Source organism: Grus americana, chromosome 5 (assembly GCF_028858705.1).
Source record: "Grus americana isolate bGruAme1 chromosome 5, bGruAme1.mat, whole genome shotgun sequence".
Classification (NCBI taxonomy): domain Eukaryota; kingdom Metazoa; phylum Chordata; class Aves; order Gruiformes; family Gruidae; genus Grus; species Grus americana.
Genome location: NC_072856.1, coordinates 37719658 through 37737011, shown reverse-complemented (window position 1 = coordinate 37737011; position 17354 = coordinate 37719658). Strand labels below are relative to the sequence as shown.

Below are 17354 nucleotides of genomic sequence, written 5' to 3'. Positions count from 1 at the left end.
GTATTTATTTTTTAAAAGGTCATGCTTTTTTATTGTAGTTTATAATATTTAAGTGGCAACAAATGTGCATGTATGCGAACAGGGGGAACGTGTGTTTGATACTGAACCCATCCAACAAGTTCTGCAGAAAACACAGAATAAAAAGTTATTTGCATATTAAGCTATAATGATGTAAAAGAGAAATCTAAATTGTAAATGAGTTTTAGAGACAAATCAATGCTAATGAACAACAATTACTTCAGTCACTGTGAGAATTAAAACAACATCATTAATAAAGCTTAGGTGTTCTGCTGGTGAGCATGTCTAGCTCCTGGCAGATCATGCAAGACCTAGTTTAGGAGAAGCAAGCAAGCACAAAGGAAGTAAGTTTGAAGCTTCACTTCAAACGAAAACTTCAGGAAAGCCTACACAACTCTAAAAATCCCATTCAGTTTTAATGATTGCCCTGAATGCCTGATAAAATTTCAGATTTTCACTAGATAATGACAAGAGAGCTTATAAACCTAAAAGATGACTCAGAACAGTCTCTTTTGTTCCCTTTTTTGCATGTAAAACAGTCAGTGAAAAATCAAAATGTTTCCTTAAGAAAAAAAGGGCTTTTGTTTGAGCTAAAAATAAGTCTAAACATCCTGTTCTCTACCTGAATGCTTAAAACCAGCTGTAGGTAGTAACCACGTAGGGAGAAACTACAGAGGGCACTGTTGTATCAGTTATCAAGAGCTGCAACGGTGACAGGGCCCAAGAACGGAAGACTGACAGGAAAATAAATAACTAACTAAAGAAAGAATCCAGAGTTAGGAGAGCATGCAAATGCACTAAACCTAAAACAATAATAAGGCAAAAAGACTGAAGCTGTATTTCTGAAGGAAAATGGACTGAAAAAGAAGTTCACATAACAGACTGTCAAGCCGACAGGAATACTGCAGTGCACACATTTGGCATTTTCCTTTGTAGTATTTTCCATGGAAAAGGTAACTAATCATAGCGCTGCCTTATCCTTTGCAAACAGCAACCTATTACTGGAATCCCACTCATAATCAATATGAAAATGAGTGATGACTGTTATGCAATTCTTCCACAGGCAGAATTTATCAACAGAAAGAATATGTCCATACTGTACAGTCCTTTTACAGTGTAGAAGGCCAGTTCTGTTTTATTCCTTTTCATAAGGACAGTTACAAATCAATCATTTCTATTTTGACAATGGTCACATTTGTGCAATATAAACCAAATGAAATCCCAGCCTTTCCAGAAGAATTACCTTTAAATATACCGATCAGAAACAGTGTGTGTCCAGCTGAAAATAATGTAACCATGCAATTGCTGTAGGTATGACATTCATATTAAAGGTGTGGGGGGGTGTTTAATAAGTCAGCTTAAATAACTTAGTAATTGTATAAGAAAGCAAAATGGTTTTTACACAAAGAATGAGCTTCAGAGATAAAAATATTTATGAAGACAAATTTGATAAATGTTTTACTGTTCATTTATATGAAAGCTTGCCTGTCCTTGATTGTATTTTATTAGAACCCCAATTACATTTCATTAAACACTAATAAATTTTAAAACATATATTACTGCTGCCTAATGAGAAATGTAAATAATATAAAGCAGCCAGTTACCTCAGCACAGAATAAGATAATTCATTTTTTATATTTTTCATTTTTATCCTTAAAAAGCATAATGAAGATACCAAGTAAGAAACCAAAGTACTGAAATAAGATATGGTACCATCTATTTAAATTAAACTGTAGAGAAGAAAGGTGTTGCTCTTTTTCAACAATCTGGTATCAAACCCCACAAGCAGCATGTTTTACAGTACTACAGCAAAAACCACAGGACTTTTATGAACATTGACTCAAATTCACATTTAAAGAGGAAAGGCTAAACGGAAGGTATTTTCAAATTAAGTTAGGCAATAACTTCATAATAAACCAAAGAAGAAATGTTAACAGAGAAGATGCTCAAGCAAACAAAACATCTACCAGAAAATTGTCTACAGCTATGTGAATGAACGAACAAAACAAACAAAACCTAAACCACAGACGTTGCCTGTGGATACTCACATCCATATGCGTAAGAACTGTGATGGTAAGCGTGGAGCAATTGTGTTTCTAAGCACGCAAAGACAGAGGTACTATGTGAAAAGAAACTGCCACAGAAAATGAAAATCCAATTTTTTTTTAAAATTGCAAAACCAGACTACACAAATATATTTACCAAGCAAGATCCCAGTTCTTTCACAGACATTGAAACCTGGAACTCCTTCTAAGTGATTTAAGTAATTGTTTCACGTAACTTGTTAATAAAAGATAAATAAAAACAAAAAATAATGTGCATGTCAGAAATGGGTTTCATCCAGGTTTTGCCATCTTTGGCTTCCAAACAGGCCCTGTATGTGCAATGTTAAGTGGAAAAGTTCACTAAATTTCAAATTCATATCTATCCTGTCTTTAGCCTAATTCTGTTTCTAAATTAGAATTATTTTTAAATTGCTGAATGTACTACCAGTCTACTAATCTTTTTAGCTCCTGGTTTTTATTACCTTGGCTTCTAACAGTCTGGTTTTGCTAAAATAAAGTTTCTTATTTTATTGTTTCCAGCTATTAATAAAATTTCACTAGTATTACTTTTATACTGCTTTTGAAGTGTATATGATTGCAGGCAGGTAGGCAAGTTGCATGCATGTAAACAAAACTAATAGTTTGTTAGATACACAATATTAATAAAAGAAATGCATATTAACCTATCAAATATACACTATGAAACTAGGCTAAAACAGGTAAAGTTCTCAAGACACGTTTGTTTTACATAAAACTTAACTGCATTTTAACTCAGAAATGTTGTAGTTCATTCCTATAGATGTGCAATTGGATCCAAATGGGGCTCTTACTGAGGCTGTTCAGTCTATGCATGTCACTTAAATAAAATTCAAACCATGAAAAAAGTTTTGATAACATTTACAAAATTGACTTAAACATTTTAATGTATTTTTCCATTTAACTACAATACTGAATGCCAAAATGTTAATAGATAACACTCTAAATATTCAAGACATTTAACAAGGTATTTGAGGTTCCTTTCTCCCCATGCAATACAGCACATTAAAACCAATTTTACTATCGTAATTTATTCAAAGCTTGATTATGAGCAATAGCTGCGAGAAGAAATACAGCATTGTTGATTCATATACAAGCATTTCACTTAACTACATTGGATAATAGCAGTGCTCCTAAAGGAGTATAAAAGCAAAGTGATTAGAAGTCATTACTGTTAATTAGCATTCACTTTACATTGATAGGGATGAACCTTTTCTGTGCTGAACAAATGGAAAGCTTTTATCTGAAAGTCTGCCAAACCTGGTCAAGGTAGGCTCTGAAATAAAGTGTCAGTGACCAGTAAGTCGAATTCAAAACAACAATAACAAAAAAGCAAAACAAAATCTAAGGATGTATCATCATCCAATTAGTGAGATTCAGTTTTTAAACAGGAAAAGGTTTGAAGGGAATGAGTAAAACTGGAAACCCATACTTCACATTCTGCAATCTCACTGATAAAAGGAGGAAATGTGTGTTTATCAAACTTGCTGCGAGTGCACGGTTCATTTGGCGTCCTGTAAACAATGCCTGGCTGCCCATTTCCAAATGCATGTGAGAATCTTGCAACCCAGAACATCATATTCAACAGGCAAGGTCACACTAGAGATGCCCTGGAAATGGGAAATTAGGAAAACCTGGCAATCAGAGGTTTAAAGCTGACCAGAACAAGCCCTCGGGCTTGCTTACCATCTTTCACCACCAGCCTGACTGTCTCTGCTTATTCGGTATTAACACAACAAGACTGAGAGTGAGTGAAAACAACTCCGCACACCTAACAGGGAGAAATACAGTGACTTTTTTGTTTACATAAAGCTCAACATTTCTCACGGTAAGAAACTACCTCAAAGATGTTGCTCAAGATCCCCTTCTGGACAAAAAATTGACCCTTCCCGAACAGTTCAGATGAGACATCGAGAATGACAGGCATCCTGTTGATTAAAAAATTTCCTTGTTCCCATCTCATTTTAAAATTCAAACTAAAAAACAAAACAAAACCCTAAACAAACCCCATCTTGTAAATGGAACAAGATACATAATTATTTTTACACTGCTTAAAACACTGCCAACTATGCAATTACTTCTTACCCTCTTCCCTAATTCACACTCTTATTCACTTGCTGATGACAATGGTCATCCCCTAGCTGAAGGAAGCTATGAAGCTCCACTCCAGAATTAATTAAAAGAAAAAATAGCAAGTCAATTAAAAAAAACAAAAAAACACTGAACATGGTGGGTGCAAAGGAACAATTCAAATTCTCACAGATAAAAATCTAGTCATTATAAAAAGTAGAGGAACGTAATCTATGCCACATGAAAAACCACAGCAAATATTTTGTCTCAAAAAACCATAATCTTATTTTATGATGGTTGATTATTTCTTGCCAGTGTAGGTAGCCATTTCATATGATTTCTGAAAGTTCACATTTAAATTTCATGACTAAAGGCAAAAAGAAGTGTGCCGAGAGATATGGTCTCCAAATGTTCATCTAATCAACGTGAGTACTAGAGGGCCCCAAAAATAAACACCATTATTTATCACTGTTCCCAACTAGGCATTGAAGATTTTTTAGGATGTTTTTTTCAATACTGATGTTATAGTTTCATTTGCTGTACATAAATTCTATGTTTCAATTGCTGAATTATATATAAAGTTAACCTATCAAAATATCAAGGGCACAGTATTCTTGATTTGCAATAATCTTAAAATGTAGGGGAAAAAATTAAGAAGGAGTGATTATTTCAGAAATTCAGCACAAAGACAAGTACCTCTGCCTAGAATTGAATCTTTTTCAAAAATGTTGAGAAATACACCTTTGAGGAATTAGTCTACATATCTACAAATAATTCAAATCGTAATAGGGAAAATATCAGATTTTCTTCAACTGAAAACATGGGAAATGATGACTAGAACAGAACTGTCCTGCACACTTCTGAACTCTCTGAATCCCATCAGTAAGAGGGGGAAGCTACCAACTTTGTCTGAACTTACAAACTGCAAAAATAATTTGGTGAACAGCATGCTGAGGTCCTCAGATTTCAGATTCTTTAAGTCAATCAGCACTCCATAACTAATAATATTTAGATCTTTAAGATTTCTGAGAAAATCTGCAAACCTTATTCGCATGTGTAAGAGTACACGATTAGTCTTTATCATGTAAATACTACCAGTGAAGTCACGGGGACTACCGAGAGCTGATTAAAATGGACACCTAAAAACCAAGTGACTATTTCTAAATACTTTACCATCTCTTTTAAACACGTTTTACAAACAGTGAAGACAGTGAAGCAATGCCTGCAGCAGAATACTACATTACATTCATTCGTGTTTTTTTCCTGATGGGACCACCTAGATGTTTGGCTGTACAAAAGCCACAGAAAGTGAGTTGTCAGACTGAAACCAAGAACCCAGAGGCCACAGCTGCCAAATTCTGGAGAAGGGTGAAAGGAAGACTCCTTCCTTAGCATGGAAGGGTATTAGCAATAATGAGGCACTGAAAGCTTTATCTTCTGTGAGGGAATTAATCCCTATCCAAAGGCCACAAAATAACCTTGTATTTCATCCATTCATCTCAAACGTTGAAGAACTGTTTCCTCAAGAACTCCAAGACTTAGGAAGTTGCACTGAATAATGATGGGATCTAAGTTACCTTTATTCCACCTGAATCTGCACAGACAAATTACTTTGAGATAAAATATCATCTTAAATAACATCTCAAATTACACAGTTATTGCAATTTTAACTCTCAGACGGCAATACTTCCTGTCTTCAGTAAACATCAGTGTGGGGCCATTTCAAAAATCATGATCCTGTCCTTAAAAAGTAACTATTAAATACAGGAGTTATACTGCATTAATAAGCTCTTTGTTGCTGTAACTAAAAACCATGTTACTTATTCTTAGTAACCGACTGAGTTATAAGATAACTGCTCCAGAACATGACAATATTTTAGAAAATAAATTTTCTTTCTTTCTCCTTCCACGTTACTGATAAAATGAAATAGTGCCACAAGCAAAGGCTATTATTATTCAAATGTTTCACACATCCAATATATCCAATATCAATTCTTATTTTTCAGCTGGTAATAATCCTTCAATCCTGAGATCCAATATATTAATTTATTTCAAGTGTACTGTTTGGTTTTTTGCAAGCTTGCAGGTTCTGAACCCACAAAGTGCACCACAAAAAGAACTCTGATAGAAATAATAACATGTTAAGACTGAAAACACACTGAAAATCAACCTGCATGCTTTATTATAAACACAGAGAAATATACAGAAACTATAAATAGAATCAATTTTTGAAACACTAATTTCAAAAAAGTCAAGTACTGAAAAATGGTTTTGAAAAAGATGAAAAACAGCTAGAAGAAAAAAACATTTTTATCAAGTTCGAGAATTCTACAAATTACTCCAGTAGTGGAAACCTACCAAATAAAGGCAAAGTGTTCACAGAGCAGAGGAGATAAGGCAAGAAATGTGGAAGAGGACAGAACTGTCTACTGAAACCCAGAAGTGAAGCAAATTATCTTGCATTGGTTTGTATAGTCTGGAAGCTCCTACAACCACTGCCCTAAACAAAAGCTTAGCCGTAGTTCCATGAGATACAGAAAACAATCCAACATTCAACCCATCTAATACCACTTCTATATGTGCTTGCATAAAACGTCAATGTATTATTTGGACAAGATCATAATTACATTGAAAAGAGGAGAAAGCAGTTAAATATCCCTATGTTGAGGAGTATGTTGCAGGAAAGTTTCATAAAACCACCGCCATACTCCAGCCTTTCCAACCACTAAAGGGAAAGAAAGTTTTCCCACACATTTCCCGGTTTCAAAGGCAGTGCCATGATAAAACCCTGAAGGATCATTCACGTAACTAAGAAACTCTAGGGCTTACATGCTTTGTTGTAAAAAGCTCCAATACGCAGTGACAAACATGGACAAACAAGGGTACGGCAATCCCTATGCAGTAACATGGAGAGTAGATTAAATTATTCCTTAGAGCTCAGGATTTACATGTCCCACAAAGTAAATATTCTACTATCAGGTGAGGACTGCATAGCAAGATACTTTCAGACATCATATAAATACTTTGATATGTTTCATAATATATAGTGAATACAGAATCTAAAACGGTGCATTAGGCAACTACAAAATAAATATAAATTTCCTTCATACCTATCAATCATCTGGCTTTGTGACAATAAAATTAGCAGGTTTACAGTCATCAGCAGTCAATATCACTTTCTGAGTCCCATGAACTAGAACAGGACTGATGTCCTGGCTTTCCCAGCACTGCAATATTTAACTTTTTAGAAATCTTCTCCTAACATTGTTTTTTGAAACATCAAATATGATTTCATACTAATTTTTCAAACTTGTTTTAATTTTTTACTGAAGAAGTACTTGCAATGAAAGCATTCTTTACAAACTGAAAGTGAGGCACACTGTGATTTTGATCTAGACACACCTTTCCTGTATTCTTGGGCCCAAACCATTTGACAGAAAAACAGAGCTATGTTAGTTTGACCAGTGTTTGGAAATTACGTCCATTCAAGGATGCATTTTGACAAGGCTTCCGCAGCTTCCGCAGAATTCTTCCCCTCCCTTCAACAGAATGCAAATTGAGCTCTCTGTTTAAAACTATTAACATCTGGGAAACAAAAAAATCCTAAAGCAAAATTCTCAGTGATTAAGACTTACATCGTCAAGCTACAAAACTGCAGTTATAAATAAATGTGAAAAAATAAAAATAGAAAGCTTTCGAAGTTACTGCTAACACAAAAGAAAAATTTTCATCTTTTTTTCTTAAAACTAAAAAACCCAAAAACTTACAGTTCTGTAGTTTACATTCCCTGATAATTTTGCAATTATTCATCAGTATATGCAAGATTTCTACTGAAACTTTTGCACCAGAATTTCATAGATAAGTTTGACTGTAAAGGTGTGATTATCCAAAGTCTAACATAAAGGCAGTATATTGTTAATATTTATGTCTTTAAAATATCATATAGTAGAATTAATATTTCTATTAGTTGCAGACAATTTGATAACACTTCTTTCAACTATAGTTATAATTGTAATGTACAAACTTCCAAAGCAGAAGTTGTCAAGATTTAATATCAGCATTAATTTATGTCAGGCATCCATTTCTCCGAAGACAGCAAGAATCGAAAAGAAAGTATCATCTTAATTGCCACTAATCTGCCCATTTTTAATTAAATTGATCAGTAATTTATTATCTTAGCCAGTGGCAGAAAGCTGTTAGCATGCTAGTCCTTCTAATTTCTAATACTATCATATACTAGTCCTTCTAGTCCATAGTTCAAAAATTATTTAAATAATTTCTTTTAATTCCTATACTGCATGATAGGCACTTTCCATTTAAAATCTCTGTGAAGCACTTTAGAGTATAATCATAGAATCACAGCATCATTTATGTTGGAAAAGACCTTTAAGATCATTGAGTCCAACCATAAACCTTGCCAACCAAGTCCACCTCTAAACCACGTCCCTAAGCACCACATCTACACATCTTTTAAATACCTCCAGGGATGGACTCAACCACTTCCCTGGGCAGCTTGTTCCAGTGCTTGACAACCCTTTCAGTGAAGAAATTTTTCCTCATATCCAATCTAAACCTCCCCTGGCACAACGAGGCCGCACAGCCTACATGCACTGCTCTCCTGTTCCAAAGTCTCATACTCCAACACAGGTGTATGATCTTGATTTTACTTTAGAGGAACATTATTTCCCTGCCAAAAATGTTTAGAAGATGTAACATTTGACTCCAACATGGTTCAGGAAGCGCTCTGCACTCGAACCATATTCTTAAGTCTTATCTGGAAGTTAATTTCTTTTAAACTGAACAAAGAATAAGCCTGAAGCTTTTAGGTTCATGAATCTCAATTCTCATTTCAATGGAGGAAAGGCAGCTAGAAAATGTTCAATACCTGAATTAAAGACTAGAAATATCTTTAGCTGAAGTTTCAGAAAGTAGGCTACCAATTTAAACAATAAAATTAAATGTGTATTTACTTTTTTAAAAATAGCAATTAATATGATTTTCTGAACATGGTATTGTTTCAGTACTGTGCGCTGCAGTCATCAACATAATTAACTGAAACAGACATAGCATGTTCACTCAAACTGTAAAACCTCTGGATTCAATGAGAGGTTTTCTACTTATTTCAAAAAGAAAAAAAAGTACCACATGAAACATTTCGGAAAAGAACAGAAAATAAATTTCAAGTGCTTTAGGAAATAAGTTCATTATCTCCCTTTAATTGGTTTTATAGTTAAAAAGGATTAATATATGTTATTGCTATTATGTGATATCTCATAATACAGTTACAGGGCTACTAGAATCAAAACTATCATTGTAAAATATTCTGTAATACTTTGTGAATGAGATGCAACATACAAACAAATAACAGATTCTGGCTTACAGAGCATAAGTGTACACAAATGGAAATGTCTAGACATTACTTTCCATACATTGATAAATGCACAAAACCCAAAAGATCTCTCATTCCAGTAATAAAGCAATGCATTATTTCAAATATGAAACTACATAAACATTTTATTTATAGATAATTTTTACAAATATGCTTTTTGTAGTATACACCAAGCACCTGTTACAGGTATTTTTATTGAATAGGAACAAGGTTTTGGCTTGAAATGGGGATTAATAACTCTGATTTACATTGGGGAAAAAGGAATAAAGTCACGCTAAATATATTTACAGTGCCAGACAGAACAAAGGAATAGAAATAAAACTTGTAAAAGTGTTCAATTTTTTTCTCAAAGCTGTCCTTAAATACCTAAGTGGATCATTTACTTACATAAAGGAGTTAAGCAATAAAATTGTCCCCAAGTATTTAATTATTTTCATTCAGCATACCTTAACAAGTTTCAAGAGGTGGTAAAGGTCTTCAACCTCATCTTCCTGACATGTGGTATACACTCTTCCAGTATTTACACTGGTACCCTTTATGAAACCACGATAGAGTGGCAAATCCAGTGCATCAGCATATAGTTCAATGGCATGGTGTCCTACTGTCTGATACATATAGCTGTCCAATTCATCAGTCTGCCCTGCCACAATTCAGAAACAATCATATTAGGTACATTATTTCAACAATTACAGATAATCATAATACTACAAAGGAAAATGAGAAAATCTAAATGTTAATAGTTTTCAGTTCACAAACAGATGTTTGGTGACAATACCTCTATAAACATGGAAAGAAAAAAAAAATAGATTTCTCCACCCAACAGACATATGGAGAGGAAGACATCTGTCACAAACATGCTGCCTATTTGGAAATTGTGGTGTCTATTTCTTCTTTCGTATTCCTCCCTGCTTCATCCAAAAATCTCATAACGGTCCAATCCTGCTCCTATTTATATGGTAATGTAAATAGGAACACGGTTCAGAGGCACAAAACCAGATGCATTTCAAGATACTCAGAGCAAGAAATTTAGAATGCACCGCAATACTGAGACTAAGCAATAGGTTGTCAACATTTCTAAAAACTTTACTGTTAAAATTGTTACCATGGTCATCAAGAAAGAAGAAGATATTATTTTAGCTTAAGTAGAATAAAAGTAGACTGTTACAATGTTCTGACATTGCTTAATATACAAAACCAAAACGAAATCTGTTATAATGTCCAGGCCTTTTCTACCTTCCCTCCTTTTAAAAATTAAGCTCAAAATGACATCAACTTTTTGCCACTATTTCCTTAACCAGGAGAAAAATTTAACTGAATCTTCTTACAAGCAGTGTGTAGCTAACAGATAAGAAAAAAACCAGCTAAAATGGGGACATCATGGACTAGAATTAAATCTCAAACTATCTGATAAACCATTCACATACATAATCTTTCAGATAATTTTTCAAACAGATTGATAAAGCAACACATCATTATTGGTGAAATCTCCACGTCATTTATTAAAAGCTAACACAGTTCACTATTTTAATGCTAATTTGTAATACTGGAACTTCTCTCAATTTACACAGACACATCAAGCATCTCTGCTGTATACCTATATAGCACATCTTGCAATTAAAGGTCTGTAACATTGATCAAGATAACTAATTTGTGATGCAACAATTAGGGTATGTCACATTTGATGCCATGCAACAGACACACTTTTGCTCAAAATGGGCAAATCCAAACCTATAATCACAATTAACCAACCTAGACCTGAAGAGCTGCTTTAAAAGAAAACTCAGTGTTTTTCAAGATACATGAATATGACAAGGTCTTTAAACTGATATTCAGTTCAGAATACAGTTTCTTTATTAATTGAGACTCTCCAGGCAACAGCGGTACAAGATAAAATAAAATGAATGGCATAGAATCCGCTGTTGCCTGAAGCATCTCAATTAACTTTCCACAAAATTTCCAACTACACACTTAAAGAGAGCATTTTATGATTTTAATGACAATATTCTACATTTCTGATGTGGATAAATTAGTTTAAAGACAACATATTTCAACAACATTAGAGATGATTATATCCCAGCTACCCAGAAAATAAATTGTTCCTGTACTCCCTAGCATTTGCCAGTTCCGTCTGTGACTCATTTGTGATGGCAACTCCCTTTTTCCTTCACTTTCTCTGTGTATCTCCCTACCGTACAGTTACCAGATATCATATTTAATTGTTTAACATATGTTGAACAGTTAACCTATGTTAACATGCTTTAACATTCTCCCCTACCAATTGGGAAACAACTCACTTCCTCTTCAAGTCTCATTTCAAGTCCAAGTCCAACACAAAAGTACTCAGCTCACCCCCCCACCTCACCACTGACTTAGATGACCTGAATTTCTCCCATTCTCTTTCATAGAAATAAGTCTAGGTGCAGCCTGTGAGGAACTGATCAGAAAACTGGTCTAAGTTAAAAGGAAGGAAGAAGGCAGGAAAATTAAGTGCATCCAGGTCAATACCAATCTGGATCAGTTCCTCAATCCAGTTCACAAATGCTGGGCTAGAATAATGAAGGAAGATACACAAGGTTAAAAAGAAACAAGCAGCAGTAAAACTGTATTTTTGGCAGCTGGAATGGTTTATGCCAGTTTAAAGCATTTCTAGAAATACAGTGTTTGTTTTGCTTGATGATAGCCTCTACCACCTTTTATTATTTGTGCTACTGAACTCAGACAAGACCTTTGCTTACCACCAGGAATATCCTTATTTTCCTTTTTTCAAATTGTGTAAGCCTTTCTTTTACTGATCAGCTTAATCTTGTGGTTTTTTTCCCCTTTGAGGAAAAATACATTTAATATGTCTCCATATCATTTTCTTTTTTCTACCTCTCTTAAGATTTCTAGATTGCCCTTCAACATGCAAAACTATATACAAACACATAAAGGAACTTAATTCAGGCACAGCTGTGCCTCTATTGTTTTTAATTTAAAAAAAAAAAAGAAAAAAGAAAAATCTCCTATAAGAAATGCAGCTTTCATACCTGTGTTTTCAGCAGGTCTTAAATTGGCTAGAGCAACAATCTGATGCCCAGCAGCAACACATTGCATCATATTATAACAGCTGTCCTTCCCACCACTGTTAAGAAAAAGAAAATAGTGGCAATTAAAAGTACTGTTAAGAGTTTTACCCCTTACAACTTTTGCCTAACTACTTAAAAATTAATATAATCAGAGCTGGTTAGAAAGTTTGGAAATTAAAAAAAGGCTGCAAAATATTAGCAGTAGGAAAAGGATGATTTCATCATCCAACATTTACTATATATGTACAGTGCCTACATACAGTATCCATAAAGCACGTATCCAGTTCTGTATCTTATTAAGATCTAATCTGAAAGGCTCCATCAAGAAAAGCCACATACACTGGAATCCCTTCAGAACGAGGACTGCCTTCTACTGCAAAGATGAATAATTCTGTACTTATTACTAGATAACTTGGATTAAAAACCACAATACCTGCTCCAGAGAGTTGCCAGCATTACCAATCTTTATTTAAAAAGACTGTCTTGTTAGGAATAACATTTCTCCTTCATGGGATACTTTGCCTAAAGTTGCAACATTTTAAACATACTTCCTGTTCTTAAAAGCTATAATTATTACAGGCAATAGGTTCAGTTGACACTGCATTGAGCATACAAATTTTTTACTGCATATAACTGCAAATAAAAATCATTATTGCTGATTAAAAAAACAGAAAAACAAACAGACCAATATGCTTCTCTGAGGCCAAAAAATGCTACTCTAACACAGACAATACAATTAATTTTGGCATTCATTCAAGATCTACTGGAACCTTTTCCACTATCAGTGGGGAAAGAATCCTGCTCTCCTGTTGTAGCTGAAATACAGTATTTTTCATGCATTATAATCACTATCAAAAGAAATATAACCATCTAACAATGAAACTAAGAGTGCTCTAGAATGCACGCACTTTACAAAATCCACATTCAGACTCACGGCCTTCAAACTACAACTGCAGGTGGAGATTCTGTGCAGCTTCTTTAAATGCCAAGGCACAAAAACCAGTCTGGGGAAGGAACTGGAAGAGAGATCTAGACCAGCTCTCTAAAACTGTGTCTTGCTTTAGAGTCACTGAGACATGGACAGGAGAACAGATAGTACAAGCAGTCCTTGCTACAACAGACTGCTAGTTTCCTGTGACCACTCTATTACTAACAAACTTCAGCATTTCCAACTTAAAGTTCCCATTTTTATCTACCCTCTATGCAAGAACTTCAAAGTGTATTACTGGACTGTAACCACACAGCTATTCCCCTCAATTTCTGCTTTTATCCATGCTAAAATTCTGTATGCTGACCTTAATTTGCCGTATAACTCAAATGTAAAGTAGAAATAGTATAAATAACATGGCATCCTTTCGTACTTAACAGGTTTTTGTAAAGCAGTTACTTATGTTTCAGTGCTATAAAAGTCATTATAATATGATAATAAATAGATTCCTAATTTGAGGGTCCATCTCTACCTGACATTATTCTCATGCATACCTACAACTTTCTTCTAACCTATATGTGGACAAAAAAAATATTTAAAAATCATATATTCATTAATTCTGGATACTGTGCTTGATAACTTGAAAATGTAGTTAGTATTCACTTCATAATGTGAAACTCCAGGCTTAACAGAATCATAATGATAAAAAGGCTCTTTTCTTTCTGAATGACTTCATTCTAAAAAACAAAAGCCTCCCACTAGTTCTGATTTCAACACCAAATACAACTTCAGAAAAATAATGACAGTAGATAATCTCCTATGCTGTTTACAGCATTTCAGTATTAATTTTTAAAGTAAAAAATTAAAAGGACACTAGAATAAATCTATTAATCTTTTCAATTAATTTATCAACAACAAAAAAGACGTCAAGACGAGTCTACATTCAGATTTCCCACATTTGACCACCAATTACTTTATTGAAATCTCTCCAGCGCCCACTGGATCACATGCTATTGTACTGTTATTTATTTGCTATATTACTGTTACCATGGCCCTAAAAACTAACCATACCAAGAAACAAAATGGTGCCTACCTACAAGGCCTTCTAATCTAGCTGTTAAACACGTGACAGTTAAGACCAATGATGCCAGGCAGCCCATGCTATGGGAAGAAGGTGGACTCAGCACAGTCCCAGCCTGGCTGTTGTCTAATAGATTGTAACAACAACAACAAAAAAGCTTATAAACAAAATACCAGAAGGAAAAAAATATGGTAACCAAAAAGATATGGGTCCATAAAAGACTTCTGAGCAAAATTCCTTTCTATTGACAAGTGTAACCATTTACAGCAAGAAAATTCTAGAAGAATTAGAGTTGAAAAACATCGTATTTCAGGTAGAAGACTGGCTTTAAAATGTCTATGATTTAGCACAAAACACAATACAGGGTTTACCCCATAAATACCACCTTAAAGCAAGACTATCAACTTTAAGTGTGGCCAACATTTCAGAAGAAAAAGAAACAGGTTAAAGTAGTTTTTTATATAACGCTGACCTTTTCAAAAGTAAGAAGCACTTTTCAAATACTTTTTTCCCCTCTGATCTTTGAGGCTAGCTCTGTTACAAAGATTTCAGACACTTTGATGTCTCTTTAAAACTCTTCTTAAAACTATTACTGAAACTAAATCCATCCTTGTAAAATTGCCCATTAAAATAGCAATTGTGTCAGAAACCTGGTTTTAGGATTTTATTTCATCCTGCCTTTTAACACATTCCTCTGCTTAAGGAATATCAAAATAAAGAAACCTGGAAGACAAAATCTGATCTACAAAACAAGAAAAAGCACCAAGGCTGATTTTCCTACTCTGTATTTAAGCAAATCTTGAAAAACGTAGATAACGTTTGCTATACCTTTTCCTCTTTGGATTATGTTTGGAATGATTTGCAATTGTTGTGGCCAAACCCCAGTTTCAATAAGGTTTGATATTAGATATTGCCTGACAACATTTAATGTATTAAATTCTAAGACTTCAGTAAATAGTTACTGCACCCCAAAATGAAAATATACTGCTCACATCCACACAATCCTTTTCTATTTACAGGTCTCCTAGCGTGTTGGGTTTTAATTAACTATTATTTCTTAAGAAAAGAACACACCTGTCCCTGTTAGAAAATGTTAATCTCTTTCTAAAAAGAGTACAAAAAGGCATTTACAGTAAAAGAACTGCAGAAAGTGACAAAAAGCGGCAGGAGTGTGTGTGTGGGGGGAACAAATACAGCAGCCCCTGACAGGCAGGGCTGTGTCCAACTGCAACTATTTAATGAGTGAGCTTCACCTTTTTAACAATGAGCAAAATGAAATCGCTCTCAAAAGACACGCTAGAAAAATCCATCTTTAAGAGTTCAGAGAATTTATCCTAAGAGAGCTTAAAACACTTGGAAAGGAGAAGCACCTGGAAATTCAAGTGCAGATGAGCAGAACCCCCCTCTAACCGAAGGGCATGCGGCAGAGGCTCCGCACCCCCGGGGACGCAGTTGCGCCCCAACGTTGCCTTCTTCCTCCCCCCCTCCCGCTCCCAAACACGCCGCCGCCGGCGGCTTCGGACGCCCTCCCCCCGCCCGTGTCTCTCCGCGCTGGAGACAGGGTAACTCAGGAGACCGGGATAACGGGAAGAAAGCGCTCAGGGAAAATAATTTTGGGTGTTTCTTGTGGTTTGGTTTTTGGTGGGGTAGAGTTTTTTTTCTGTTGGTTTGGGTTTTTTTTAAACAGACACTAGTAGTTCTAGAGCGTCCTGGGAATAAGGGAAAAACAGAAGAGCAATTGTTGCAGCTTTACCCTGCCTGCAGGCAGGAATCGCCTCGCCCCGGCACTCAAACGCAGCCAGCCCGTGGGCAGCAGCCTGAGAGCCGGCAGCCGGCTCTGAGCAAGACGCCGCCGCAGCCCGCTCGCTCCGCGCCGGGGAGGGGGGGCGGCAGGAAACGCCCGGGCGGGAAGAGCCGGGGCAGGAGGGTCTGCCAGGCGGCGCTGGGTAGAGTGCGACCTCCGGGCTGCTCCCGGGCGGGCGCGGGCTCGGTCTCTCCCCGCGCCCTCCCTCCGCCTGTGAGACGCCCCTCGCTCACCCACATGGGCGCTCCCTCAGCCCGTTACCTGATTAAAGCCACTACTCTCATGTTGCTCACGGGCCCGGGGGGCGGGTAACACTAACAGGGAGGTGCGTGACAGCTGCGAAACGCGGGGGGAAGGAGCCCGGCCGTCCCGAGCACCGTGGGCCGCGCACGCCGCCGGCTCCTCCGTTGCTACCGCTACCGCCTGGCCGCCTCCCCTCAGCGGACCCTCCTACCCGGGCAGGCCGGGAGACTGCCTGAGCAACCGGCAGGCACGGCAGGCCGCCGCCTCCCCGAGTCTGGGAGAGGGACGCTGTTCCTGCCACGGCCTTGCGAGCCCGCCGGACGACGGCAGCCGGCCGCAGCCCAGACGAGGGCGGGGTGGAGGGCGCGGCCGTGGAGGCAGCGCGCGGGACGCCTATGGAGGGCAGGGCGGCCGCGCTGGTAGGCCCGGGCGGGCCGCCTGCCGCCGGGGCTGCTGTGTGAGGCTGGCGCGGCCGCGGGATCGCCCCAGCGTTCCTGCCGCTTCTCGCTGCCCGCCTTTTTACTTCTGTTTACTGCGAATAGTGACGGACCTGTTCTAAATGATTGTTGTGTGGGGAATGGGAGCGACCGAATGAGGTGGCCGGCCCGTTCCCTTCCCCTCAGGTGGCTACCGGGGCACTACGAGGCGTAGTCGCACCCCGGCTTCACACGGCCC

General features: G+C 36.9%; 1 protein-coding gene across 3 annotated transcripts in view; it reads right to left on the bottom strand.

The window, feature by feature from the left end:
* DPH6 (diphthamine biosynthesis 6) overlaps positions 1-16857 on the bottom strand; it is a 212956-nt gene extending 196099 nt beyond the window's left edge. For all 3 annotated transcript variants that reach the window (XM_054828767.1, XM_054828769.1, XM_054828770.1), the window contains exons 1-3: positions 16698-16857; positions 12585-12679; positions 10005-10198 (exon numbers count right to left, since the gene is read on the bottom strand). In XM_054828767.1, the coding sequence (XP_054684742.1) occupies positions 10005-10198; positions 12585-12679; positions 16698-16720 (312 nt within the window). In that variant the 5' untranslated portion in view covers positions 16721-16857. The remainder of the gene's footprint in view (positions 1-10004; positions 10199-12584; positions 12680-16697) is intronic.
* Between the last annotated feature and the right edge of the window lie 497 nt (positions 16858-17354).